We start from the raw sequence: 27771 nt of genomic DNA, 5'->3' as shown, positions 1-27771 counted from the left end.
ACAGGGCATGAAGGTCAATTTTGACTTTTAAGCAATTACAGAAGGTTAAATAATGGACAAGGTGGTTAAGTTCTTATTTACTTCATTCATGACAAATTCCTAAATGTACAAATCAGTTTAATTTAGTCTTAATGAGAGGAAATTCTGCAATTGCACCACAGAGAACATTACATCTCAGGGCTAAATAGATCTGTAGGAGTCTGTGCAAACAAACTCCTTTATTAGCAACCAAAACAGTCGTAAATGGCTTGGGAAAGTCTAATGATGGTGCTCATGACCTGCCATTATTGTGAATGACAGGACAGCACTAATGAACAAGCTGTGAAAAAGACATGAAATATTTTCCATAGCTTATTGCATTATTGAATGATGAGAGCACAAAAGGAGGCCATTTGACTCATCATGCCTTTGCCAGCTCTTTGCTGGAACTATAAAATGAGTCCCACTCTCCTGTTCTTTTCTCTATAGCCTGCAATTTGTTTTCTTTATTCAGCCAATTCTCTTTTTAAAATCACTCTTTCTGGCAGAGTATTCCAGAGCACAGAAGCTTGCAGTGTTGCAAATAAAACACACAATCTTCTTGTGCCAGCCACGTGTTTTGTTTTTATCAACTACTATAAAGCATTTTCCTCTTCGTACCTGCCCTTTGTCACTGAAAACAATTTTTCCTTAATAACTATTAAAACTATTCTTTGATCACCTCAATCAAGCGTACTCTTCACCTACCGTGCTTTTATGACAACAAAACTGGCTTCTGCATTATTTCTATGTGACTGAAATTCCTCAGCCATGGTCCCATTCTTGTAGATCTCTTCTGTACCTTCTTCAAGCTCTTGGTACCTTTCATGAATTAGGATGCCCAAAAGAGACCACAATGCGCTAGCTGAGGCTGAACCATTTCTTTTAAAGTAACATTTAGGTTAATTTCCTTGCTTTTGTACTCAATTCCTCGATTGCTCAAACCCTGGGTTCCATTTGCATTTTCAAACAGCCTCTCAACTCACCCCGCCACATTAACCGATTCACCTACATACACCCCGGCCTGAGCTGAAGCACACACACTATTACAGAAAAGCTTAAAAACTTTCCCTTGATTAGCCTAATACAGCCAATAGCTTGAGATGCAATGAGGCCATTTGCATGAGACTTAACAACAAGAAGCAGAAAGAAGCTGAAAGATAAATTGGAAAGCAAAATTGAGACAACACAAAGTTTTGAAGACTGTAGGAAGGAAGAGAGCATGAAAGAATGTAGGATGGTTTGAAACTACAACATTCTGAAATCCTTAGAAAATAAGGAACTGCACAATTAATTTCATCTCGAAACTCTTAAACGCAAAAGAAATCATATTAAGTCTGAAATGGTAGTTGGGGATCAGTAACATAAGACCAGCAGCTGGGAAACAGCAAACGACAATATCAGTGAGACAAAATGATGGCATCAAACAAGTTAGATTGATTGACAGGCTGTAAATTAGTACAGAAAATTACCGAAAAAGCTGTTGCCGTGGCTTATAGGTGGACACTGCTTCATCATTGAATCACCCACTAATAATACCTTGGGGGTTACCACTGACCAGAAAATGAACTGGACCATGCCATGTAAATATCGCGGCTACAAAAAGCAGGTCAGAAGCTGGGAATTCTGCAGTGACTGTCTTTAAGGCACAAATCAGGAATGTGACCAAATTCTCTCCATTTGCCTGGATGAACATCCCTCAAGAAGCTGGACTCCAATCAGAGCAAAGCAGCCCTCCTGACTGGCACCTCATCCTACAACTAGCCTATTCACTCTGCACCAGCACCAAAATGACCACAGTGCGCATACCATGTACAAAATGCGCTGCAGTAGCTCTTCAAGGCTCCTCCAGTGGCGTATTCCAAAGCTGTGACCTCGACTATCTAGAAGGACAAGGGCAGCACGTACGCATGTAGATTTCCAACTGCAAGTTACTTGCCATTTCTTCACAGTGCTGGAATTGTTTCCCTATCACTGGTGGTGTAACTATACCACAAGGCAGTAGTCACAATGACACATTGTCAAGAGCAACTTGGGACATACAATAAACACTGGCTTAATCAGCAATGCCCACATCTCATGAATCAATTTTGAAAAATTTAGCATATCAGCCGAGTTACTAGTCCAGTTAGCATAAGAGGTATGTTGGTCAAATTATTGTTTATACCCCTACATCTGGAACTAGTCTCTGAATCCTTCAACACGTTAGATAAGCGAGAAAATATATTGCAATGATGCATAAATTTAATTATTTCTTTTTTATAGGACGTGGGCAGCACTGGTAATGGCAGTTTTTTTTTGCCCATCCCAAGCTGCCTTGAACGGAGTCATTTGATAGATCATTTCAGAAGGCAACCAAGAATCAACTGCATGGCTGTAGGTCCGGTGTCACATGTAGGCCAATTCAGAAAGGACAGATTTCCTTCGTTAAAAGGATATTAGCCGACAAAATACGTTTTTACGATATTTGTTAATCGGGTCACGGTCACCATTACTTAGTCCATCTTTATTAAAGTCCAGACTTTATTAATCGAATTTAAATTCCACCACTGCTATGTAGGACTGGAATCCATGGCTACATGATCACTGCCACTAAATTAACTTGAAATTAAATGCTGAGGCTCAAATCACTGCTCCTTAGGAAAGGTCATCAGCCAGGCTAGCAAATGACTTCTTTCAGAAAAGCACATTGGGAAGGAGAGAATCAAAAAATAGCCTTAGACTTACTAACAGACTCATATGTGAATAATGACCAGCAACAGTCATGAAATGAGGGATCAACCAGAAGTCACCAACATCTTGAAAAGGGTCCCAGAATCAAGCAGATGTTGAAGTAAATTGCATTCAAGTGGTGACAGATGAATAATGTTTCATGTTTACTTTTGAGAACATTTTATAACTGTTCAAAAATTGTGACTACACTGCAAACTAAAATATGCTTAAGGAAAAAGGGGTTAACTTAGCAAACAGTCAATCAGCCTCATGCACTTCTCAATCACCTGTATTTTCCAGAAACACTCTCTCTAATTCACTGTTTGCTTTCAGTATGTAGTAAAAGCAGCATTTTCCCCATTATAGAAAAAAAGCAATTAAAAAAAAACTCCCAGAATGTTAGGTGGATTGTATTCCAAGCCAGTCAGCAGAAAATGCCAGGATTAGAAAATGAAGATTATGCTAACAAGAATTCCAGATCACGTTAATTACCTTACCCTCAAGTATTCAGGAAGTGAAAGCTTGTAAATGGATTCATTGTTCTTTTCCATGAGGTACTGAGCGGCAACCCTAAGTTTCCATTTCCAGAAAATTGCTTTTCATTTTAACTTTTGTAATAAGAACACAATGGTGAACAATGGCCTTTCTGCCCATCTTATTTTACCCAGCCAGAAAGTCTATACATTCAACTATTTCGCATCCAATTACTTAAAGCAGATTTATAACATTGAGCTTCCATTATTCTGACTGGGGCTCGTTCCAAGCATTCATCACTCATACAGCAAAGTAGCATTTGTGAACATTTTATTAATTTGCACCTCTGTTTCCATTGTTCAATTGAAAATAACAGCCCATACTTACCTTTCCTATCCCCTTGGCTAGCTCAGGTATCTCAACAAAATTACCTATCAAACACCTCCAGTTTTGACTTTTCACTCTATTGTCCAACTTTTCTCTACATTTAATTGCCTTCACCACATTCATGTCCCATCCAGCTGTACAGAGCACACGGGTGTGCTGCAGCACTATCCAACTTGTTGGGTTCAAAATCCATTTCAGTGCAATAATGAAGTGGCACAGCACTATTAGATATGCCATCTTTTAGATGCGATGGTGACCTCACAGCTTGAAGTGTGTCTCTAGAAATGACCATGAATATCTTCTGGCCCTACTGAAGGGCTAGCACGTGTACATGATGTCCTGGTTAACGCTGATCTAACAACTGATCAATGTTATTAAAGAAAAGAGGATCTCTGGATATTTTCCTCAGTATACAATAAGTGCATTTCAAAAGAACTTCACTGGCTGTGAAGTACATGGAAACGTTCAAAGCAGTTGAAAGCCATACCTCTGTTGACTTGTATCCAATATTGACTCATATCATTTTGCATTCCATTGAAATACAAACCCCTTGGGGAAAAATGCAAACCAAAATATCAAATGGCAACCAAATGAAGACGTTACTGTTCTTACAACATCTACTTTAAAGCAAATCATAACCAATGCAAATCAAAAGATGAATAAACAGGTAAATGTTACCTCAAATAAAAAGATAGATTACGCTTTAAGTAGTTGATACAACAAAGATACATCTCACATTACAATCCCCATCACTCCCTGCATAAATGCAGCCAAAAACAAAATCTCTTAAATCTTTCCAATTGTATCAATTCAGCCTCAAGTAGCATTGATTGACAGGCATATTCCATCTGAGGCCTTGGATATCGTTTGCATCAACACTTCATTTTGTAGTTTTAAATAATATATTTTCAACCATCCGGCCAAATGATATGCACTTCACAATCTGGTCTTCTGCTACAAACTGAGCTCTTTCACATGCCAGTGTTATTCACATCACCTTTTAGATTTAGTTTTTTTTCAGGTCACTCTTGCATTGTCACTTCCAGAATTGTATTTTTATTCATCCTGTCATAAAGAAAACTGAGCTCTATTTGCTGGCTTCTCCTCATGCAAACTCTCTGTTCCCTTTTCTCTGAACCTGAAACTGAAGGTTGATGGCTTTCTCTCAGTTTTTCGCATGTGGCTTTCCTGCATGTGTATCTGGCCACATGGCTTCTGAATCAACTTCCTTCTTGTTGGTACAGCTTCCAGGTCAAGGATTGCCATGCCACTTGGGCCAGGATTATTATTAACCAAGGAACTGACAAGTGATCCCTTTACAATTGATACGAACTCTTAAAAGTCCTTTACAAACACTCAAAAACAATTTGAGAACCAGGCTGAATACAGAAGATAGGTGGAAAAAAATAAGAGAAGCAAGGAAGTTTCTTTTCATAAACCTATCAGATAACTAAAAAAAAAAGGTAATCCCAAAAAGTCTTCCACAAAAGGCAATTTAAATAGGCAAAGGGCTTTTTGTATTAGAGACCATAATTGGAATTAACACATGGAAGCAAAGGATATGGCTGAAGTACTGGTGGAACATTTTGCATCTGTCTTTACTAAAGAAATGGATGCTACCCTAGCTATGGTGAGAGAGAGAGAGAGAGGACAATGAATCACTTGAAAGGTCTAAAACTGACAAGGTGGTGATATTGGATATACAATCTGTACTTCAAGCTGGCTAGTTTCTTTCAGCCTGTGGCTGACGAAGCGACATGAAGTACAACGAAAGAGACTTGAAATTGCAGAGGCACTGGCTGTAATTTTTCAGTCCTACTTACACTCAGGTATGTTGTCAACAGACTGGAAAAACCACAAATGTTACACTTTTGTTCACAACAGTGTTTAAAGATTAGACAGCAATTACAGAACAGTCAGTTTGTTTTCAGTGTTAGGGAAACTTTTAGAAAGCGTCAAAGAATAGAAATGGTACAGACGGAAGCCCATCGTACCTGCATTTAATTTTATTTCCTAACAAACGATACTTGTGTTTAACTCCAGTCAGGTCTCTTTTAACCCAAAAGCTTTTGAAATAAATTTGAAAAATCTCACACATCTTTGATTCTGTTACTGCCAATGGTTTAATGTTTTCCCTCTCGTGGTAAACACCCACAATATAAACAAACTTCCATTACTATTTCAATGGACCTAGCAGTGACCTGCTCTTACCCATGTCAAGACTGAACCTGAATCCTTATAGATGAGTTTAATGAGCATTGCCAAATACAAAAAACTTCTCAGCCATCCTCTGAAAGGAATGATCCCCAAGAATAGTCCACAAAGACAAAAATATCTCCTTGCCACACCCCCCAACATCAAAAATGACGTGCACTCTCAATGGACAGTGCCTGAAGATTATGTGGTACACCATCTCAGTCACTGAAATCCAAGTTGTATAATGCGTTAGCTTCTCAGACAAATCAGAACTGCATAAGCATTTTCAGCCAGTTGTTAAATACTTCTGAGCATTCTCACAAGGTTCGATGAAAAGACTCATGAGAGTTATCTACAAGAGCTGTCAAAGATACATAAAAAGCAATTCTAACTTACAAAGTAGCCTGTTGTCTTGTCACTTGTATCTCATCATGAGTCATGATTAGAAGGTCACTAACACAGAACAAAAAATTTAAACTTTGCACAAATATGTTGAAAAGCAACTAAAATGACACCACATCTGACCCCTGGCAATAACCATAAGCACATTTTGTTGCAAAATCATTAGAAATTTATCTTAGTTTCAAATTAAAGTTTTCCTATTTTCTGTAACTCATACATTTAAAAGTTATATGCAAAGATGGTTATTTCAGGGGACTTCATTTCTTTTTCATTTCACTGTCTTACCCGTATGGCTTCTGGGATATCGCTAACAGCTCCAGGATCCAGCCTCACTAAACGAGTTACTTCCGCTCCAATGGCTTCAGTGTTTTTAAATCTGGCAGGTGCAGAATAGTGAACTGATAAAACTAATGTACAAATCAATTCAGTTATTGCATAGAATTCCCCATCTTTTGAAACATTATTGAAGGCACCGATAGATAATATGGGGTAATCGGAGTACGGTCACATTGATGATTTGTGATCCATCTGTACATTAACTCTGAAGTAATTTCCGATTGTGGTATGTACCAACATTAGTGAAGCAGAAGAATAGATAAATGTCTCAGCCTGACAATATTACATGCATTTGGTGACGTGGGTCTCATAGGTGTAGTATTTGCAATGCTATTTACTTGTCGCTTGGCAAAGCATGTTGGAGAAGCAAGAGTTTACTTGGAAGAAGGAGGTGAAGGTGATTAGTATTAATTACATAAAACAAAAGGAGTGCTGGAAAAATTAATGGGATGGAAGGCTGTTAAATCCCCAGAGCCTGATCAGCTACATTCCAAGAGGTGGTCATAGAAATACTAAAATGTTGGCTGTCATCTTCCAAAATTCTGTGTTTTGTAACAATCCTGGCAGATTCATAGGTGGCAAATATAACTCCACTTAGAGGAGGAGATTGGAATATACAACCAGGTTAGCATCAGTAGGGAAAGTGCTAGAATCCATAGCAAATGATTTATAACAGGACACTTGGAAATACCAACAATGGATTGTACCAAGTCAATACAGATTTACCGAAGGAAAGTTGCATTTGACAAACCTACTCAAATTTTTTTTTTGAGGACGAAACTAGTACAGATGGGGGAGAACCGGTGAATGTGGTATTTGGAGAAAAAGCTTTTGATAGATTAAGGTGCAGTATCACCAAGGGATTGGTGACAACGTACCAGAGTGCAATGAGAATTGGTTAGCATTTAGGAAACAGCGTAAGAATAATTGGGTTATTTTTGGAGTGGAATGTGCAAATGGAGCAGAGCATGAATCAATGCTTGGGCCTCAACTATTCACAATGCATATCAATGATGTAGTTGAGGTAGTCCAATGAACATTTCATGTTTGCTGACGACAAAATTAGGTGGGGTTGAAAGTGGTAAGTAGGAAGTGAAGAGGCTTCAGAGTGGTTTTGGCAAGTTGAGTGAGTGGGCACATTTACGGCAGATGAAGTTTAACAGGGATAAGTACAGAACCATCCACCTTTGTGAGGAAAATCCGACGGCAGAATATTATTTAAATGGTGACTGATTGAGAAATGTTGACATACAAACAGATTTAGGGGTACTTGTGCTCAAGTCACTGCAAGCAACATGCAGATACAGCAAGCAATTAGGAATGGAAAAGGTATGTGGCTTTCATTGCAAAAGCGTTTGAGTTCAGTACGAAGGAAGCCTTCAGTATGTACCAGCCCTTGGTGAGACCATGCCTGCAGTAGTGTGTGTAATTCTGGCTACCTTACTTAATTAAAAATACACATGCTATATAGAGGGAATGCAGCAAAAGTTCATCAGATTGATTCCTGGTATGGCAGGCTTATCATATGAAGAGAGATTGGTTTGATCGGGCCTGCATTCATTGGATTTAGAAGAATGGGCAGATTTGATGTAGGAATGAGGTTTCTGCTGCCCAGAGGTAGGGGACAGAATTAGACGTCAGGACCACAGGTATGTAGTAGGCCAATTTGAACTGAGGTGAGGTGAAACTTCTTCACTCAGAGGGCAGTGAACCTGTAGAATTTTCAACCACAGAATGCTCTGGAGGCCAAGTTACTGAAAAGATTGAAGAAAGAAGTAGATTTCTAGAAGCTAAAAGGTGCCAAGGAGTATAGAACAGATGTACGGCATTGAACGAAAGGATTTGCTGTGCTGATATTGAATAGTGGAATGGGCTCGATGCACTGAATAGATTACTTCTGCTCCTATTTTCCATGCTTTCCTATACATCTTACAAGCACTTGCACAAGCAATATCTATAGCCAACTTTAGCATTAAAATGACAGACAGAAAAATTGAAATTGCTGGAAAAGCTTAGCAGGTCTGGCAGCATCTGTGGCGAGAAATCAAAGTTAACATTTCAGGTCAAGTTGACACTTCCTCAGAACAATTTTTATTTATCTTTCAGTTTTTATTTATCACTAAATGCCTTGACTATACATTTCACATTACGAGGACAAATAAATTTCTCTTAAAGAGATTTCTGTCCTGCCCCGAATGGTTCTACATTTGTTATTCCTTACATAATCTATAATGAATTTGTATTCAGTCAAGGTTGAAAAGAAGAACAAGGAACTACAAAATAGGAAAGATTATTTTTAGAAGTGGTGAGCAAAACCTAATAAATTCAACACATTGGCACGAGTCTAAAACCAGTCATGGAATAACATATATTTCCCTTCAGTCTGCTCTTGTGAAAGGCACCAGCTCTGTGCGGAGGTATAATTCTGTACGTATTAATTTCTCACCAGAATGGTTAGCGCTGCTGCCTCACAACACCAGGAAGCCAAGTTCAATTCCACCCTCGGGTAACTGTGTGGAGTTTGCACATTCTCCCCATGTTGGCGTGGATTCCCTCCGGGTGTTCCCGTTTCCTCCCACAATCCAAAGATGTGCAGGCTAGGTGGATAGACCATGCTAAATTGCCCATGTGTTCAGAGATGTGTAGATTAGGGCGTTTATAGGGGATGCATCTGGGTGGGATGCGTTCAGGGTTGGTATAGGTTTATTGGGCTAAAGGGCCTGTTTCCACACTGTAGGGATTCTATGATCTCAAGCTGTCATGTCTCATGCAGTAGCTTTGAAAGTAAACATCAGCAACCATTTGGTTAACAGGAATTGGGATGGGAACATTATAACTAAACCCAATCCTGGCCTCATCCTATACTTTTCTAGCCAGATGTTATTCAATAGCATTAGTCAAATTCTTCTCTTGCCTGAGGAAGTACAATGCAAAACAAGTTACACATTTTCCATTTTAACAGGAAGAATTGAAAAATATATTATCTACATGGTGAGAGAACACAGAGTTCTGAGACACAAAAGGATCCAGATGTCATGGTGCATAAATCACAAAATGTTAGTACGTAGGTATAACAAATGATTAGGAACACTATTAGAATAGTATGTTTCATTGCAAGGGAATTCAAATACAAAAGTTAGGAGGTCATACTTCAGTAATACGGGGCATTAATAAGACCACATCTCGACAAAATACTGGACTTACATCTGGAGTTTAGAAGAATGAGAGATAACTTGATTGAAACATTAAAGATCCTGAGGGGTTTTAGGTTGGATGTGGAAAGAATGTTTTCTCTCATGGAGGAGTCTAGAGCAGGGTCACGGTTTAAAATATAAGGGGCTGCTTACTGGAGGCAGTTATAAGAAGAAACTTTCCCTAACAGACTTGGGAACTCCTAGAGTTCTCTAATATTTTTGAAGCTGAGATTGATAGATAAGTGAGTGGGGGGTGAAACGTTATCAGGAATAGGCAGGAATGTGAAGTAATCAAATTAATCACGACCTGGCAGTGTGGAGGAGCAGGCTCAAGATAGCCTCCTCCCACTCTGAATTGCAGGTTCATATGTTAACCACGTGGCCCTAAGGACAATTGTAACATTCCAACTGAAGACAGATCAGTCAATGTTGCATCAACAGTGAACAGAACTTTATGTCCAGCACGGCTCTGCTACCCAGTGGATCAAATTGTCCATCCATTGAGGGATGTCATTTAATTCAATTTTTCCGGTTAACTGCACCACACAGGTTTGGACACACACAAATAAAACACAATGGGGTATATAAATGTGCATGGAATCACAGAATCCCTACAGTATAGACGCAGGCTATTCTGACAATCAAGTATACACTAACAATGTTGCCCTTTCTCTGTAACCCTGCATTCACCATGGCAAATCCACTTCGCCCACACATCACTGGCCACACTGGGGCCAATCCACCTAATCTACATACCTGTAGAAGCCAGAGGAAACCCACGCAGAGTCAGGGAGAACGTGCAAACTCCACATAGACAGTCACCCGAGGCTGGAATCAAACCCGGGTCCCTGGATCTGTGAGGCAGCAGTGCTAATCATGAGCCACCATCCGGCCCTCCGTGGCATTAGTCAATCCCAAATGGAAAATGCTTGGATTCCACTAGTATTCAATCAATACCCAGAGGGTGAAGAACGAAACATGGAACACAGCGACTGAAAATGCTACAACTGATGTGGCAATTTTAATTTACGTATTAGCCAGCTGACTACTGGTTTAAAATATTAAGCAACAGTTTTGGATCCAGCTGTATTACTGCTTCCAGTTATCCTGAGATGAAATGAAGCTTTAATCTTCTAGCTTGTTACCTGGAAGGCAGCTCTATTGCCAAGTAAGGTGAGATATTCCAGGCCAGATTTACATTATCTTTCCACTGCTTTTCATTCAGACTGATGTACTTCGACCGCCAGTTTGCTACGCTGAGTTCTCCAGCCTGGTCCAATGCCAACTCGGGGGACGACAGGGGGTTATACCATGTGGTGAGTCGTTCGATTTCACTTGCCTAAACATTAAAAACAAAATGTAAACATTTGTTGGTACATTAGCTACGGCTTGCGGGTAGAAGGCTCGCCTGAGTCAGAAGACCACGGGTTCAAGTCTCACTGTGGATCCCAAACTTACAAAGAAATCCAGTGCCAAGACAGTCCAGCACTGCCAAACAAGTTGTTAAACCAAAGCCCTGTTTGCTGACTCAACTGAGCATGCAAAATCACACACCACTCTCTCAAAGAAGAGCAGCAGAGTAGTCTCCAATATTTATTCCTTGATCAAGATCAGTAAAACAAGACTATTTTAGGGCAGGTTTGTGACAGATTGTCATGTGTAACACAGCTTCTGTGTTTTCTGCACTATGAGGTGAGTACACTTCTAAGGAACTTCATTGCCTGCCAGTGATCGGGATGTCCCGAGGCAGTGAAAGGTGACGTATAAAGACTGTCTTTCCCTCTATTTCAGTACATTATGGTTACACACTTTTTTAAATTGTTTACCCATGAATCTGATGTAACCATTGATTCATCGAATGTAACTAGCACAGGAAGTGGTTTGGCCAATTGTGCCAGTGTCAGTTCTTTGTTCAAGTAATATCAGTCCTCGGTTCTTTGCCCGTGATCCGGGATTCTGTTTTCCTTTCAAGCGTTTATCTAATCCTCTTTAGAATATGATTATTAAATCTGCTTCCACCACCCTTTCTGACAGGGCATTCCAGGTTACGTTAACTCACCATTTAGAAAAATACTTCCCCATGTTACTTTTGCTCTTCAGTCAATTATCTTAAGTTTGGATCCTCTAATTGTTGGCCCTTCCTAATATAGAATTAGTTTTCTTCCTGCTTTACTATCAGTTATTTAATGAGCTTAGCTTACATAAAAATAGTCTTTTCTTGATAATTAAATGATCAAATGAACGACTGAAATTAGGAAGCTTTGAATTGAGACAACAGTGTAACTCATCAAGCAGACATGCAATCATGAATGTGAATGAGTAACATGAAATTATATATTATTTTGATGAATTAGACAATTACCATCCTTCATAATTATGAGTTAAAAGTCACATAGTCTTGATATCATACTGCCATTTAAATCACATTGATGGTGCACTATGTAACTCAACTAACTGGTGAAATACAATGCCCAAAACATTTAATGAATTGCTCATGATGTTCTGCTTCCCCAAAGTGATCCAAGTTTGTAAAGAGCTGGCCAACGTCTGTCTCTGGCTTGCTGCAGTGTTCCAGCAAAGCTCAATGCAGGCTGGAAGAACAGCACCTCATTTTCCGCTTGGGGACCCTGAAGCCCTCCGGACTCAATAGAGTTCAAGAATTTTAGAACCTAAACTCTCCCATGTCCCAGCCCCCTACCCTACATTGCAGGCCTTGTTATCACATACAAAGCTGCTGGAAAAGCTCAGCAGGTCTGGCTGCATCTGTGATGGAAAAAACAGAGTTAACGTTTCGGGACCAGTGACCCTTCCTCATTTACCACATTTTTCCCTTCACAGATGCTGCCAGATCTCCTGAGCTTTTCCAGCAACTTTGTTTTTGTTCCTGATTTACAGCATCCGTAGTTCTTTCAGTTTTTACTTGTGATCACATAGCCTGCCATACACACTGCCTGTTATTAGTCACCAAGAGTGCCCATTAACAACTATTCACCCTCCCAGCCTGATCGTTATCAACTCCTTTAACTGTCCAACTGTCCTCCTCTCTCTTAAGGCTCTATCCTATCGTTTCCTCCCTACCCCACCATCCTCCCTATTTTCTGCATATAAACTGACATTTTCCCAGCCACCGTCAGTTCTGAGGAAGGGTTACCGGACACAAAACGTTAACTCTGTTTTCTCCTTCACAGATGCTGCCAGACCTGCTTGGCTTTTCCAGCAACTTTGTTTTTGTTTGTAAAGAGCTGTGCTTTGGCAATGACATGTACAGATTAGACTAATTGGATAATTACGATCCTCTTCAAATCAAAGGTAGCTAACATTTTTCTTTTTCATTCACAGGATTTTGGGAGTCACTGGCTAGGCCAGCATTTATTGCTCATCTCTAACTGTCCTCTGGTATTGCAATCATGTAGCTGGAATAATGGCATGAGAGCAAAGCAGACCAAATTTTGAGGATTTAGTGAAACATCAAACATCAAACATTTTTCTACAGAAGAAAGAATGAATCTTAAAAACTTCTAAAATGTTTTCTATTTGATGACAGTCTCATACGTCAAGTTCATTTGATGCTCTTTCGAAGTACTTCAGGTCATTTTGGGCCCCACACCCCAGGAAGGACATACTGGCACTGGAGCGTGTCCAGCGGAGATTCACACGGATGATCCGTGGAATGGTTGGTTTAACATACGATGAACTGCTAAGGATCCTGGGATTGTACTCATTACAGTTTAGAAGGTTGAGGGGAGATCTAATAGAAACTTACAAGATAATGTATGGCTTACAAAGGGTGGATGCTGGGAAGTTGTTTCCATTAGGCGGGGAGACTAGAACCTGTGGGCACAGCCTTAAAATTAGAGGGGGTAAATTTAAAACTGTAATGAGACGGCATTTCTTCAGCCAGAGTGTGGTGGGCGTGTGGAATTCATTGCCACGGAGTGCAGTGGAGGCCGGGACGTTAGATGCCTTCAAGGCAGAGATTGATAAATTCTTGATCTCAAAAGGAATCAAGGGCTATGAGGAGAGTGCAGGGAAGTGGAGTTGAAATGCCCATCAGCCATGATTTAAATGGCGGAGTGGACTCGATGGGCCGAATAGCCTTGCTTCCACTCCTGTGTTTTATGGTCTTATGGTCATTTACTACAGTAATGGCAATAGACATAGATATTGCAGGGGGTCCTGGGAGTGCAGGTTTAGTTAAAGATCGATTATGGTTTTAACAGTTATGATATTTCACTAATATACAACTTTTAAAAGACATTTGGATAAGCACGTGCATAGGAAAGGCTGAGGGGGATACAGGCCAGGAGCAGGCAAATGGGACCAGTTTAATTTGGGATTAAGTTCAGCCCGGACTGGTTAGTCCAAAGAGTCAGTTTCTATCACTTTATACAAAGTTATCGCACTTATATCAGTGTATAATCAACTGCTTTGTGACACATTCTCACCACATTCTATTTTCCCCTTATAAACCTCCTAACTGACCTTTGAAATTTGTAATGAGAAACAATAATGAAAGTTTTAATGAAAATTAAATATTACTGTTGCTAGACACATGTCTAGCTGATGCCCTTCTCCCAATAAACGGCCAAAGTGAGGAGCACAGCACTAACTATGCAATGCTCATAAACACGGAGTAAAAGTCACCAGGCCTGAAACATGAACTGATTTCTCTTTGCAGATGCTGCCAGGCCTGCTGAGCTTTTCCAGCAGTTTCTGTGTTTGTTTGTGATTTACAGCATCAGAGGTTTTTCCGGTTTATATTTAGCATAATTTCTGTTGTTTTCAAAGCCCATCAGTATGAGGACCAAGATCGTCACTTTCCCGGTTCCGTTCTTGACTAAATTCATGGTAAAGGGATAATGGCAAAATAAAACCTGGAAAATGTATGCTTAGAGAGGTGATATTATTGAAGTTCATTAAGTCGATTGTTAAAAACACAGAAAATTAAAATTTGGAAAATTCTTTCTAGTTGAATTGCATGAATCAGACAAGGCCAAAAAAGTTGAAGTTAGTTTAAAAATAAAATAGATACATTTAAGATCATTGTAAGGGAAGCAAAGAGTTATCAAAATGAAGAGTAGATGAGATGATTCCTGAGTAATGTACTGGAGGCAATCATTTCAAATGAATTTAGTTTTAAAATGGCGAGTATTGCATTGAAACAATATCTGGAATCATGGTTAAGAAATGGGATACGGGGTCTTTTTCATTCATATCTATGTTGTGCAAACAGGGACTTTAGAATATGCTTGTGTGTTACTCTAGTGAAATTTAATTAACCTGCATCATTATTATTTGGAAAACTATGACCAAATGAATAGCTTAATGAAGCATAATGTATAAAGTGTGAGGCTGGATGAACACAGCAGGCCAAGCAGCATCCCAGGAGCACAAAAGCTGACGTTTCGGGCCTAGACCCTTCATCAGAGAGGGGGTTGGGGGGAGGGAACTGGAATAAATAGGGAGAGAGGGGGAGGCGGACCGAAGATGGAGAGTAAAGAAGATAGGTGGAGAAGGTGTAGGTGGGGAGGTAGGGAGGGGATAGGTCAGTCCAGGGAAGACGGACAGGTCAAGGAGGTGGGATGAGGTTAGTAGGTAGCTGGGGGTGCGGCTTGGGGTGGGAGGAAGGGATGGGGGAGAGGAAGAACCGGAACCCCGCCCACGGTCGACGCCGACGGAACCCCGCCCACGGCCGACGACATCATCGCTCCGCCCACAACCTCCACAGCCTGCAACCCCAGAGGAGACAGCCACCCTGAGCCCTGCCGAATCTTCACCATCCCCCCAGACCTCCCACTGACTGAGGACGAACGGTCAGTCCTGAGCAAGGGGCTCACCTTTGTCCCCCTACAACCACACATCAACGAATACCAGTCACGGTCGGACATAGAGCAGTTTTTCCGCCGTCTTCGCCTGCATGCCTACTTCTTCAACCGGGAACCCAACCCTCCTTCCACTGACCCCTTCACCCGCTTCCAACACAAGTCCTCCTCCTGGACACCACCCCCAGGCCTCCTACCCTCCCTCGACCTCTTCATCTCCAACTGCCGTCGAGACATTAACCGCCTCAACCTCTCCACCCCTCTCACCCACTCCAACCTCTCCCCCGCAGAACGGGCAGCCCTCCGCTCCCTCCGCTCCAACCCCAACCTCACCATCAAACCCGCAGACAAGGGTGGCGCAGTGGTAGTATGGCGTACTGACCTCTACATCACCGAGGCCAGACGCCAACTCTCCGACACCACCTCCTACCGCCTCCTCGATCATGACCCCACACCCGAGCACCAAACCATCATCTCCAACACCATTCATGACCTCATCACCTCAGGGGACCTCCCACCCACAGCCTCCAACCTCATTGTTCCCCAACCCCGCACGGCCCGTTTCTATCTCCTTCCCAAAATCCACAAACCTGCCTGCCCTGGTCGACCCATCGTCTCAGCCTGCTCCTGCCCCACCGAACTCATCTCCACCTATCTGGACTCCATTTTCTCCCCTTTGGTCCAGGAACTCCCCACCTATGTCCGTGACACCACCCACGCCCTCCACCTCCTCCAGGACTTCCAATTCCCTGGCCCCCAACACCTCATATTCACCATGGACGTCCAGTCCCTGTACACCTGCATTCCGCATGGAGATGGCCTCAAGGCCCTCCGCTTCTTCCTGTCCCGCAGGCCCGACCAGGCCCCCTCCACCGACACTCTCATCCGCCTAGCGGAACTCGTCCTCACACTCAACAACTTCTCTTTTGACTCCTCCCACTTCCTACAGACTAAGGGGGTGGCCATGGGCACCCGCATGGGCCCCAGCTATGCCTGCCTCTTTGTAGGTTACGTGGAACAGTCCATCTTCCGCACCTACACAGGCCCCAAACCCCACCTCTTCCTCCGGTACATTGATGACTGTATCGGCGCCGCCTCTTGCTCCCCAGAGGAGCTCGAACAGTTCATCCACTTCACCAACACCTTCCACCCCAACCTTCAGTTCACCTGGGCCATCTCCAGCACATCCCTCACCTTCCTGGACCTCTCAGTCTCCATCTCAGGCAACCAGCTTGTAACTGATGTCCATTTCAAGCCCACCGACTCCCACAGCTACCTAGAATACACCTCCTCCCACCCACCCTCCTGCAAAAATTCCATCCCCTATTCCCAATTCCTCCGCCTCCGCCGCATCTGCTCCCACGATAAGACATTCCACTCCCGCACATCCCAGATGTCCAAGTTCTTTAAGGACCGCAACTTCCCCCCCACGGTGATTGAGAACGCCCTTGACCGCGTCTCCCGCATTTCCCGCGACACATCCCTCACACCCCGCCCCCGCCACAACCGCCCCAAGAGGATCCCCCTCGTTCTCACACACCACCCTACCAACCTCCGGATACAACGCATTATCCTCCGACACTTCCGCCATTTACAATCCGACCCCACCACCCAAGACATTTTTCCATCCCCACCCGTCTGCTTTCCGGAGAGACCACTCTCTCCGTGACTCCCTTGTTCGCTCCACACTGCCCTCCAACCCCACCACACCCGGCACCTTCCCCTGCAACCGCAGGAAATGCTACACTTGTCCCCACACCTCCTCCCTCACCCCCATCCCAGGCCCCAAGATGACATTCCACATTAAGCAGAGGTTCACCTGCACATCTGCCAATGTGGTATACTGCATCCACTGTACCCGGTGCGGCTTTCTCTACATTGGGGAAACCAAGCGGAGGCTTGGGGACCGCTTTGCAGAACACCTCCGCTCAGTTCGCAACAAACAACTGCACCTCCCAGTCGCAAACCATTTCCACTCCCCCTCCCATTCTCTTGATGACATGTCCATCATGGGCCTCCTGCACTGCCACAATGATGCCACCCGAAGGTTGCAGGAACAGCAACTCATATTCCGCCTGGGAACCCTGCAGCCATATGGTATCAATGTGGACTTCACCAGTTTCAAAATCTCCCCTTCCCCCACTGCATCCCTAAACCAGCCCAGTTCATCCCCTCCCCCCACTGCACCACACAACCAGCCCAGCTCTTCCCCCCCCACCCACTGCATCCCAAAACCAGTCCAACCTGTCTCTGCCTCCCTAACCGGTTCTTCCTCTCACCCATCCCTTCCTCCCACCCCAAGCCGCACCCCCAGCTACCTACTAACCTCATCCCACCTCCTTGACCTGTCCGTCTTCCCTGGACTGACCTATCCCCTCCCTACCTCCCCACCTACACCTTCTCCACCTATCTTCTTTACTCTCCATCTTCGGTCCGCCTCCCCCTCTCTCCCTATTTATTCCAGTTCCCTCCCCCCATCCCCCTCTCTGATGAAGGGTCTAGGCCCGAAACGTCAGCTTTTGTGCTCCTGGGATGCTGCTTGGCCTGCTGTGTTCATCCAGCCTCACATTTTATTATCTTGGAATCTTCAGCATCTGCAGTTCCCATTATCTCTCATAATGTATAAAGCTTAGCTTTGTCTTAATTACTGTCCTAAACAACTCACCAGTAAAGACAACAGCAGTGTCCGCCGTTTCATGTAGTACTTGTGCAACTGAGTACCTCGATTAGTCTTCTTTGACATGCCTGATTGGAAATAACAAATCATTTCATTTAGGTCACGTAAAATAACTCAATAATATTGCAGACAATTTTGGACATCAACAGGATACCATTTCAGGCCACCACAATACATTAATGACTATCTGATGCATTCCAAGATTACCTGCAAGCCATAACGCTTCTTTTAAGATACTTCTGGATGCCATGGTGTGAGCTGCAGTTGATACTTAACCAATATTTTGAATGAACTTTTTATAAATGAGTCACCTTCGGTAAGGTGAGGAGCAAATTACTAATCAAAAAAAGAAATTCAATGAAATGATCTCTGCATATGAAATGGCTACCACAGAAGTTGTAAAAGATCCTTGCACACATTATATGATCTGAATGCAAAAAAGAGTCAAGAATAGAATTGCCAAATAGCAAGCATGAGGGAACAAAACTGCTGCAACTACAACACCACAGAAAGGCTCTGAAAAAAAAACTAGGCAACATGCAGATCCAATGTAGTTTAAAAGGTTTCCATTGTTCACATCACCTGATTTTTTGGAGATAGTTGACATTCCACTGGACAGTGGGTAGGTATTGATCCAGCCTTGTGTAGCTTGCTGTCGTGTTCCAACAGCAACATCAAGATTGTTCCGCGAATCAGCCACAGTTATAACAGACAGGTTATTCACAGAGGGATCCTGGTTGTCTGAAGAATAGTTTTCCATTTGTAAGCTTTATGCCCAATAGTTCTCTTTGTACTACAATAAAACTGCAATGAGCTTTTTCAAACAAAATTGCAGGCAAGAGAACACAAGCAACTGAAATGCATTTCACGGCAGTTGAGCACCAGCTGTTAAGTAGTATTTTCTTGAGGATTTTCCTTATGGTTGCACAAGTGCAACCTCAAACACAACAAGAGAAAATATTAACTTCTGCTCCCTTCCCCTTCAAGGGCACTGATTTATACTGGGAACCAATTTCTCAGGGACTGGAGATATCATGTTACTTTGCCCAAGATTTTTGATAAGTGTGCCCAAACAGCAAGGGTCAGTAAGCAAACAGTCTATAAGAGCAACACAGTGTCCACTCCTCAACAGACATACACTAATCCAGTGTCAGGAAAGTAAATCTTTTCTGGCCAGAAGTGAGGATTGGAATGATAGCACATCTCCTGACATATGACCGAGGTCACAGAACAGGATCAACAAGCCTTCTTGGATTAGTTAACTCAGTAACACATGATGCAAACCTGAAGGCTGGGTTCAAGTTCATATTTTAACAGGAAACTGTTATTTTGATACTTTAGAGGGGATGCGATGGCCAAGTGGTATAAATCGCTGTACTGTTAATCCAGAGACCCAGATAATGTTCTGGGGACCTGAGATCAAATCTCACTGCAGCACTTAGTGGGAGAAATAAAATACCTGGAATTAAGAGTCTAATGATGACTCATGTGGAAAAACCCATCTGGCTCACTAATGTCCTACAGGGAAAGAAACTGCCATCTCCAGCCTCACATTTTATTATCTTGGAATCTCCAGCATCTGCAGTTCCCATTAACTCTGCCATCTTTACCTGGTCTGGCCTACATGTGACTCCAGGCCCACAGCAATGTGGTTGACTCTGAACTGCCCTCTGGGCAGTTTGGGATGGGCAACGAATGCTGTCCTAGCCAGTGATGCCCTCATCGCAGGAATGAATTTTTAAATTCCATTAGCATAATTCTGCTCAAATTACTCGTGGCAGTTACTAAGCTTCACAGTACCACCCTAATGGTCTGCAGTAAACTGCTTCAAGTTAAAATGAGCTATTTAACTTCATTTAGTGGACCTCAATCGTTTTCAGAAAATTTTATGCTCAAACTGTCAAAGCAGAAAGTTGAGAAACCTTCCTCGTTGAACAGGAATGAAAGCAGGTGATAATGGGAACTGCAGATGCTGGAGAATCCAAGATAATAAAATGTGAGGCTGGATGAACACAGCAGGCCCAGCAGCATCTCAGGAGCATAAAAGCTGACGTTTCGGGCCAAGACCCTTCATCAGAGAGGGGGATGGGGTGAGGGTTCTGGAATAAATAGGGAGAGAGGGGGAGGCGGACCGAAGATGGAGAGAAAAGATGATAGGTGGAGAGGAGATTATAGGTGGGGAGGTAGGGAGGGGATAGGTCAGTCCAGGGAAGACGGACAGGTCAAGGAGGTGGGATGAGGTTAGTAGGTAGGAGATGGAGGTGCAGCTTGGGGTGGGAGGAAGGGATGGATGAGAGGAAGAACAGGTTAGGGAGGCAGAGACAGGTTGGACTAGTTTTGGGATGCAGTGGGGGGAGGGGACGAACTGGGCTGGTTTTGGGATGTGGTGGGGGAAGGGGAGACCCTGAAGCTGGTGAAGTCCACATTGATACCATTGGGCTGCAGGATTCCCAAGCGGAATATGCGTTGCTGTTCCTGCAACCTTCGGGTGGCATCATTGTGGCACTGCAGGAGGCCCATGATGGGCATGTCATCTAAAGAATGGGAGGGGGAGTGGAAATGGTTTGCGACTGGGAGGTGCAGTTGTTTATTGCAAACCGAGCTGAGGTGTTCTGCAAAGCGGTCCCCAAGCCTCCGCTTGGTTTCCCCAATGTAGAGGTAGCCACACCGGGTACAATGGATGCAGAATACCACATTGGCAGATGTGCAGGTGAACCTCTGCTTAATGTGGAAAGTCATCTTGGGGCCTGCGATAGGGGTGAGGGAGGTGGTGTGGGGGCAAGTGCAGCATTTGCTGCGATTGCAGGGGAAGGTGCCGGGTGTGGTGGGGTTGGAGGGCAGTGTGGAGCGAACAAGGTAGTCACGGAGAGAGTGGTCTCTCCGTAAGGCAGACAGGGGTGGGGATGGAAAACTGTCTTGGGTGGTGGGGTCGGATTATAGATGGCGGAAGTGTTGGAGGATGACACGCTGTATCCGGAAGTTGGTGGGGTGGTCTGTGAGAATGAGGGGGATCCTCTGGGGGTGGTTGTGGTGGGGGCGGGGTGTGAGGGATGTGTTGCGGGAAATGCGGGAGACGCGGTCAAGGGCGTTCTCGACCACTGTGGGGGGAAAGCCGCGGTCCCCGAAGAACTTGGACATCTGGGATGTGCGGGAGTGGAATGCCTCAGTTTAGGAACAGTATAACAATGGTGTTAAATAGCAGCAGGCAAGGTTGAAACTTGATATTGCATTCATAGAGATACTACATAAAACAAAAGGTGTGCATTAATACAAGCACCAAAATAGAGAGAAGAAAGATGAAAAGTAAAGTTAAATAAAGAAAATAACTGCACGAGCCATTTTTTTCCTGTTAGGATATTATTCCATGTGTTCCAACCAATTGGATTATTTGGGGAAGAAATTAGGATCAAATCAGAATTTTGACAGGAAATAAAAAGTTTATTTGTGTAATATTGAAATGCTGTTTAAATACTGATGTTATTTAGTCTTAAGAGGTATACTGACACTGATGAGAGAGAATGCAGCCTTAACTGCTCTCAGATCTATACTTCCTTCCTCTTCGGTTACTTAGTTTCTACCCCACCCCCCCACCCCCCGTATACCTCGGTAACTTTTGTCCTTGCCATTTCTCTAAGCTTGCAGGTTTTTCTTTCCTGACATATTGTCTCGCCTTTTCTCCGTTTCACATGCAAGCTGCCAGAAGGAAGCAATCACATATGATTTGGGAGTCTGTACTAAAGGAAGTAAACTGAGGGCACAACTGATGAATGATAAATCAATGAAAACTAAAAACACTAGATGGAGAGGAGGATGGAGTGGAGGGGATTTGATGGGAATAGAGGGTGAGGTGAGCAAGGGTAAAATAGAGGTGATGCATGAGGGAATGAGGAAAAAGGAAGTGGGAGGGAACAAGGCAAAGAAAATAAGAGGCATGAAAGAGGGGTGAGGAGGGTCAACAGGGTGAGGGAGGGGGGCACAGTTGAATGATGGAGAGTGGGTAGCTGGAGGGTGACAGAGATCGATTTTTCAGAAGAAAATTTGAGTCCTATGAGATTAAAAACTTTGGTGGCAGAAAATTACTTGGCTGGAAAGAAATATGATGCACATCGTTCCAAAGTCCGATCAGATTGTATAATGTATTTAAAAACTAACCTATTTGCTGGCCTATATGTTCTCTCAATTAAGAGAGCTCAAAATTTAATTTATTAGGAATAAGATGACAGGTTGAGAGAAATCACGATTCAGATTTTTGTTTCAAATTTTACAGCAAAGGGGAATGTCAAAGAGAGACGAATAGAAACCTTTCAGTTTAATAGGATTTTGTTTACACCTAGAATGACAGTGCAGGTTAACAGCTGCATCAAACAGGTTATCGAACATCTCATCAACAATGCTCCTATATATTGCGCACTTAATATTGGAAGCAAGTCAGAGGAGCTTCATTGAGACCCAGAGGAAAGTCTGGAAGCTGTAGCAAAGTAAATATTTGGTAGAGTGGCACAAGCTTAGCCAAGGAGGTGGATTTCAGGAGGATCTTAGAAAAGGAGAGACAGATTGAGGGGTGAAAGGTTATAGGGAGATAATTCCACACCATGCGGTTCAAGGCAACTGAGGATCAAAATGAGATTAAAGGGTTATAAAGTGAGTAGAGAAGGAGATGATCAAATATTGGACACAACATAACAAACGAATGCTGGGATCATGTTGATATGCAGAGAAAAGCAACTGGTCATGGATGAATAACACAAATGGAACTTGACAGTTTAAATTTTGGAGGTAAGGAGAAATTGTAAAATTTTTCTCAACTGTTACATTCGTAGACCAGATTGCACAGGATCTTGAATAGCAATGGCCTCAACATGTCCAATAATCCTTTCTTGCTCATGGGTTTTCATTGGTTCGCTAATTATTCTGAGGCTTTGGTCATACGCTTACATTTTGCAAAAGCAAGGCTTCAAATGTGCAACTTTGAACCATTTAAAGCCTCTGCTACTGAGGAGAAATTCCTTAAATAGTTAAAAGTTCAATGTGCTTTTAGTTTTTCCTTTAGTAATGGAAAGGTTACATAAAATTTAATCCATTCATCCAATATGGAAAGAAGCTGTATGCATAACTGAAGTCTGAATAAGCATATACATACTTCAATTAATCTCAAAGTAAATCTAGGCAGTTTCATACAGTAATCACATTTCAGAAATAAATGTATTTTTAAATTTTGCAACCACTTCCAGAACTTTTCTAGATGTGATTAATTTCCCAGTGTCAAAAACAACCTGCCACTGAGAGGCATTTTCAACATAACATCCCTTAACTTGCTCCAAACTTCCTCTGAAAAGGTAGATACTTATGCCAGATTGTTCCTTCCAGTCTCCATTTGACACATGGAAAAAAAAAACTGAGAGCCCCTTCCATTCGTTTAACCAGGTTTTGCCAAGGACAACAACTTTACCAGGAGGGACAAGTTGGTTTGCATTGAGGTACTTCTTATCGGAGAACATGGCTGTCCAAAACTTGATCATAATGCTGATATCTTCACGCAGTCTCTTCTCCTCTTGTGTTGGATACTTTGGTGCAACGCTGAAATAATTTGTAAAACGTAAACAGGGGTGCTATTGGGACTGCACAGAAAATAAACGCACAGATTTTACACTTGAACAATACGATGTTATTTACCTGAAATAGTCAAAGGCAGTGGAATAGACCTTTTCCCTCAGCACGTTTCGAATTGTGGCATTGGAAACAACATCAGCATGCAACAATGCAAGACCAAGCGTCAGTAACCTAGAATGACACAAACAAAAAGCAGTTAGTTGCTCAAAACTTCCATGAGATGATGGGGGAGCTTGCATTGATGTTAATGAAAATTTACAAGCAATTTTGATCCCTTTAGTCCTCCCATGTGGCAGCTCTGGGAGAAAAAGCCCATCACAGAAGGTATCAAGCAGGTGGCTAGACCTTTACAAGGTCTGAAGGAAAGGCGAGAGTAAATGACAATGCAGATATGCCATTCATTACTAGATAATGAAGTGTGAAGCTGGATGAACACAACAGGCCAAGCAGCATCTCAGGAGCACAAAAGCTGATGTTTCGGGCCTAGACCCTTCATCAGAGAGGGGGATGGGGAGGGTGTTCTGGAATAAATAGGGAGAGAGGGGGAGGCGGACCGAAGCTGGAGAGAAAAGAAGATAGGTGGAGAGGAGAGTATAGGTGGGGAGGTAGGGAGGGGATAGGTCAGTCCAGGGAAGACGGACAGGTCAAAGAGGTGGGATGAGGTTAGTAGGTAGGAAATGGAGGTGCGGCTGCCTACCTACTAACCTCATCCCACCTCCTTGACCTGTCCGTCTTCCCTGGACTGATCTATCCCCTCCCAACCTATCTTCTTTTCTCTCCATCTTCCCCCTCTCTCCCTATTTATTTCAGAACCCTCTCCCAATCTCCCTCTCTGAAGAAGGGTCTAGGCCCAAAATGTCAGCTTCTGTGCTCCTGAGATGCTGCTTGGCCTGCTGTGTTCATCCAGCTTCACACTTTGTTATCTTGGATTCTCCAGCATCTGCAGTTCCCATTATCTCTGATGCCATTCATTACTGTTCTCATTTGCTAACTAGCAACAAGACACAGCATAGCATCATCAGAATAAGACAAATAAAGGGCTTAGCAGCAGGAGTGGGCCAATTGGCCCAAGTCCGCCTGCAGCCCATCAAAAACCTATGTAAGTTTGCCTTGAATAAATTCAACGACACAGCCTCCAGCACTTTCTAGGGAAGAGAACGGATCTGCTACTTTCAACCTTTCTCTCATACAAGAACATATTTAATGTACACACAATCATCACTATCACGGATACAAGTTCCACTGTATTCAATATGAACTTACTTAAATCTTGGTCCAATGGCAGCCACGTGTCTGTTCAAACTTCCTTTGGAGCCTCCAACATTTAAGGACAGAGAACGTTGGAGCAAACTGCCAAAGATCTCCACTTGGTCTGCACTGCAATACTTGGCAATCTCAAACCTTTGCACCAGGAACTAAGAGAAAAAAGCAGATGCAATAAATGCACCATTAGTAATAATAAGGTAAGGCCAGATCAGATAGCTGGATTCAAGCACATATCTTTGCAATGGTTTTCCCTTTCAGACGGGAGAGGCAAAAGTGAAGTTCTTTGAAAGGAACAACATAAGTGCTGTTCAAATGGATGCAATGACACTTACAATGAACCCACTATGCTGATTCATAATTAAAATGCCGGGCTTTGTTTAAATTTTAAACCACACCGTTTTACTCTGACTGGTCAGGGCACCCTAAGAAATAAACATGCGAATGGCTGTCTTTTCATTGAGTTGGAACAGGAGCCATGTATGTCCATATTATATCTCCCTGTAACGAACAGGGCTCTGTATTACTGTATGGAGCTTCCAGTAAACACAAGGGCACTATGAACCTGACTAAATCCAAAAGTTCTTCGAGGACCGCAACTTTCCCCCGACAGTGGTCGAGAACGCCCTTGACCGGGTCTCCCGCATTTCCCGCAACACACCCCTCACACCCCGCCCCTGCCACAACCGCCCTAAGAGGATCCCCCTCGTTCTCACACACCACCCCACCAACCTCCGGATACAGCGCATCATCCTCCGACACTTCTGCCATCTACAATCCGACCCCACCATCCAAGACATTTTTCCATCCCCACCCTTGTCTGCTTTCCGGAGAGACCACTCTCTCCGTGACTCCCTTGTTCGCTCCACACTGTCCTCCAACCCCACCACACCCGGCACCTACCCCTGCAACCGCAGGAAATGCTACACTTGCCCCCACACCTCCTCCCTCACCCCTCTTGCAGGCCCCAAGATGACTTTCTACATTACGCAGAGCTTCACCTGCACATCTGCCAATGTGGTATACAGCATCCATCGTACCCGGTGTGGCTTCCTCTACGTTGGGGAAACCAAGCAGAGGCGTGGGGACCGCTTTGCAGAACACCTCCGCTCAGTTCGCAATAAACAACTGCACCTCCCAGTCGCGAACCATTTCAACTCCCCCTCCCATTCTTCAGATGACATGTCCATCATGGGCCTCCTGCAGTGCCACAATGATGCTACCCGAAGGTTGCAGGAACAGCAACTCATATTCCGCTTGGGAACCCTGCAGCCCAATGGTATCAATGTGGACTTCACCAGCTTCAAAATCTCCCCTTCCCCCACTGCATCCCAAACCAGCCCAGTTCGTCCCCTCCCCCCACTGCATCCCAAAACCAGCCCAGCCTGTCTCTGCCTCCCTCACCTGTTCTTCCTCTCACCCATCCCTTCCTCCCACCCCAAGCCGCACCTCCATTTCCTACCTACTAACCTCATCCCACCTCCTTGACCTGTCTGTCTTCCCCGGACTGACCTATCCCCTCCCTACCTATACTCTCCTCTCCACCTATCTTCTTTTCTCTCCATCTTCTGTCCGCCTCCCCCTCTCTCCCCATATATTCCAGAGCCCTCTCCCCATTCCCCTCTCTGAAGAAGGGTCCAGGCCCAAAACGTCAGCTTTTGTGCTCCCGAGATGCTGCTTGGCCTGCTGTGTTCATCCAGCTTCACACTTTATTATCTTAAATCCAAAATGATTGTCAGTAGAAATACGTCACTAAGTGCTGAGTAAATCTCCACAACCACATACTGTCTGAAAGTGAGAAGTCTGCCCGCTCTCTCAGTTTCAGTTTTGGTGTGCCATCATCCAACATTCAGAAATGTCTTCTGTGTTTGAATTCCAGGTATGCCTCCACAAACCAGCGGCAAATGAAAACGGTGAATTGTTGAAAGCAAGCCTACCTGATCTAGTGCATGCAAATAAGTTCCAAACAAGTTATCCAATTCTCATGTACAATATGAAAATCAGGCAGCGCTGCGAAGTCAACTTAAACTTGCATGTTACTAAACTTGCCAGGAGGAGTAGAATAGTCATGCTTAACAAATGTGAATATATCAACAAAGTGCATGCATTTCTTCTTGACACGTCCAAATTTGAATCTGTTGAACCTGCTGCTCAGCATGGCCATACAGCTATAAATATATGACTCACTGGATTCCACGTACGCATGGGCTACCCAGGCATGGTAGAGTGATGTCCCTTATCTATGGCTGGCTCTACACAACATGAACTGGCTGAATTGCTACAATTAATTTTAAACATGTTTTCCACTTGCAAGGTGAAGGATTCTTTCTCAATCATACAGGATTGTCATATTGATAACAAGGTAGAGTCCATGTTCTAATTTGACATTCTAGCCTTTTCACCAATCTATGAAAGGAAAAGCCAAAGATGATTTAAAAAGGAACTCAAGGGGCAACTTTTTCATGCAGGGGGTGGTGCGTAGATGGAATGAGCTGCCAGAGGAAGTGGTGGAGGCTGGTACAATTACAACATTTAAAAAGGTATCTGGATGGGTATATGAATAGGAATGATTTGGAGGAATATGGGCAAAACTCTGACAAATGGGACTAGATTAATTTATGACATCTGGTCAGCATGGACAAGTTGAACCGAAGGGTCTGTTTCCATGCTGTACAGCTCT

General features: G+C 43.3%; 1 protein-coding gene across 3 annotated transcripts in view; it reads right to left on the bottom strand.

The window, feature by feature from the left end:
* The window catches only part of pi4kab (phosphatidylinositol 4-kinase, catalytic, alpha b), a 152600-nt gene that overhangs the window by 29296 nt on the left and 95533 nt on the right, over positions 1-27771 (bottom strand). For all 3 annotated transcript variants that reach the window (XM_059654937.1, XM_059654935.1, XM_059654936.1), the window contains 7 exons: positions 25092-25243; positions 23892-23999; positions 23668-23795; positions 18801-18959; positions 18207-18286; positions 10865-11058; positions 6475-6565 (listed from right to left, as the gene is read on the bottom strand). In XM_059654937.1, the coding sequence (XP_059510920.1) occupies positions 6475-6565; positions 10865-11058; positions 18207-18286; positions 18801-18959; positions 23668-23795; positions 23892-23999; positions 25092-25243 (912 nt within the window). The remainder of the gene's footprint in view (positions 1-6474; positions 6566-10864; positions 11059-18206; positions 18287-18800; positions 18960-23667; positions 23796-23891; positions 24000-25091; positions 25244-27771) is intronic.

Source organism: Stegostoma tigrinum, chromosome 26 (assembly GCF_030684315.1).
Source record: "Stegostoma tigrinum isolate sSteTig4 chromosome 26, sSteTig4.hap1, whole genome shotgun sequence".
NCBI lineage: Eukaryota > Metazoa > Chordata > Chondrichthyes > Orectolobiformes > Stegostomatidae > Stegostoma > Stegostoma tigrinum.
The sequence above is the reverse complement of the archived record's forward strand: the minus strand, read 5'-3'. Positions and strand labels throughout refer to the sequence as shown.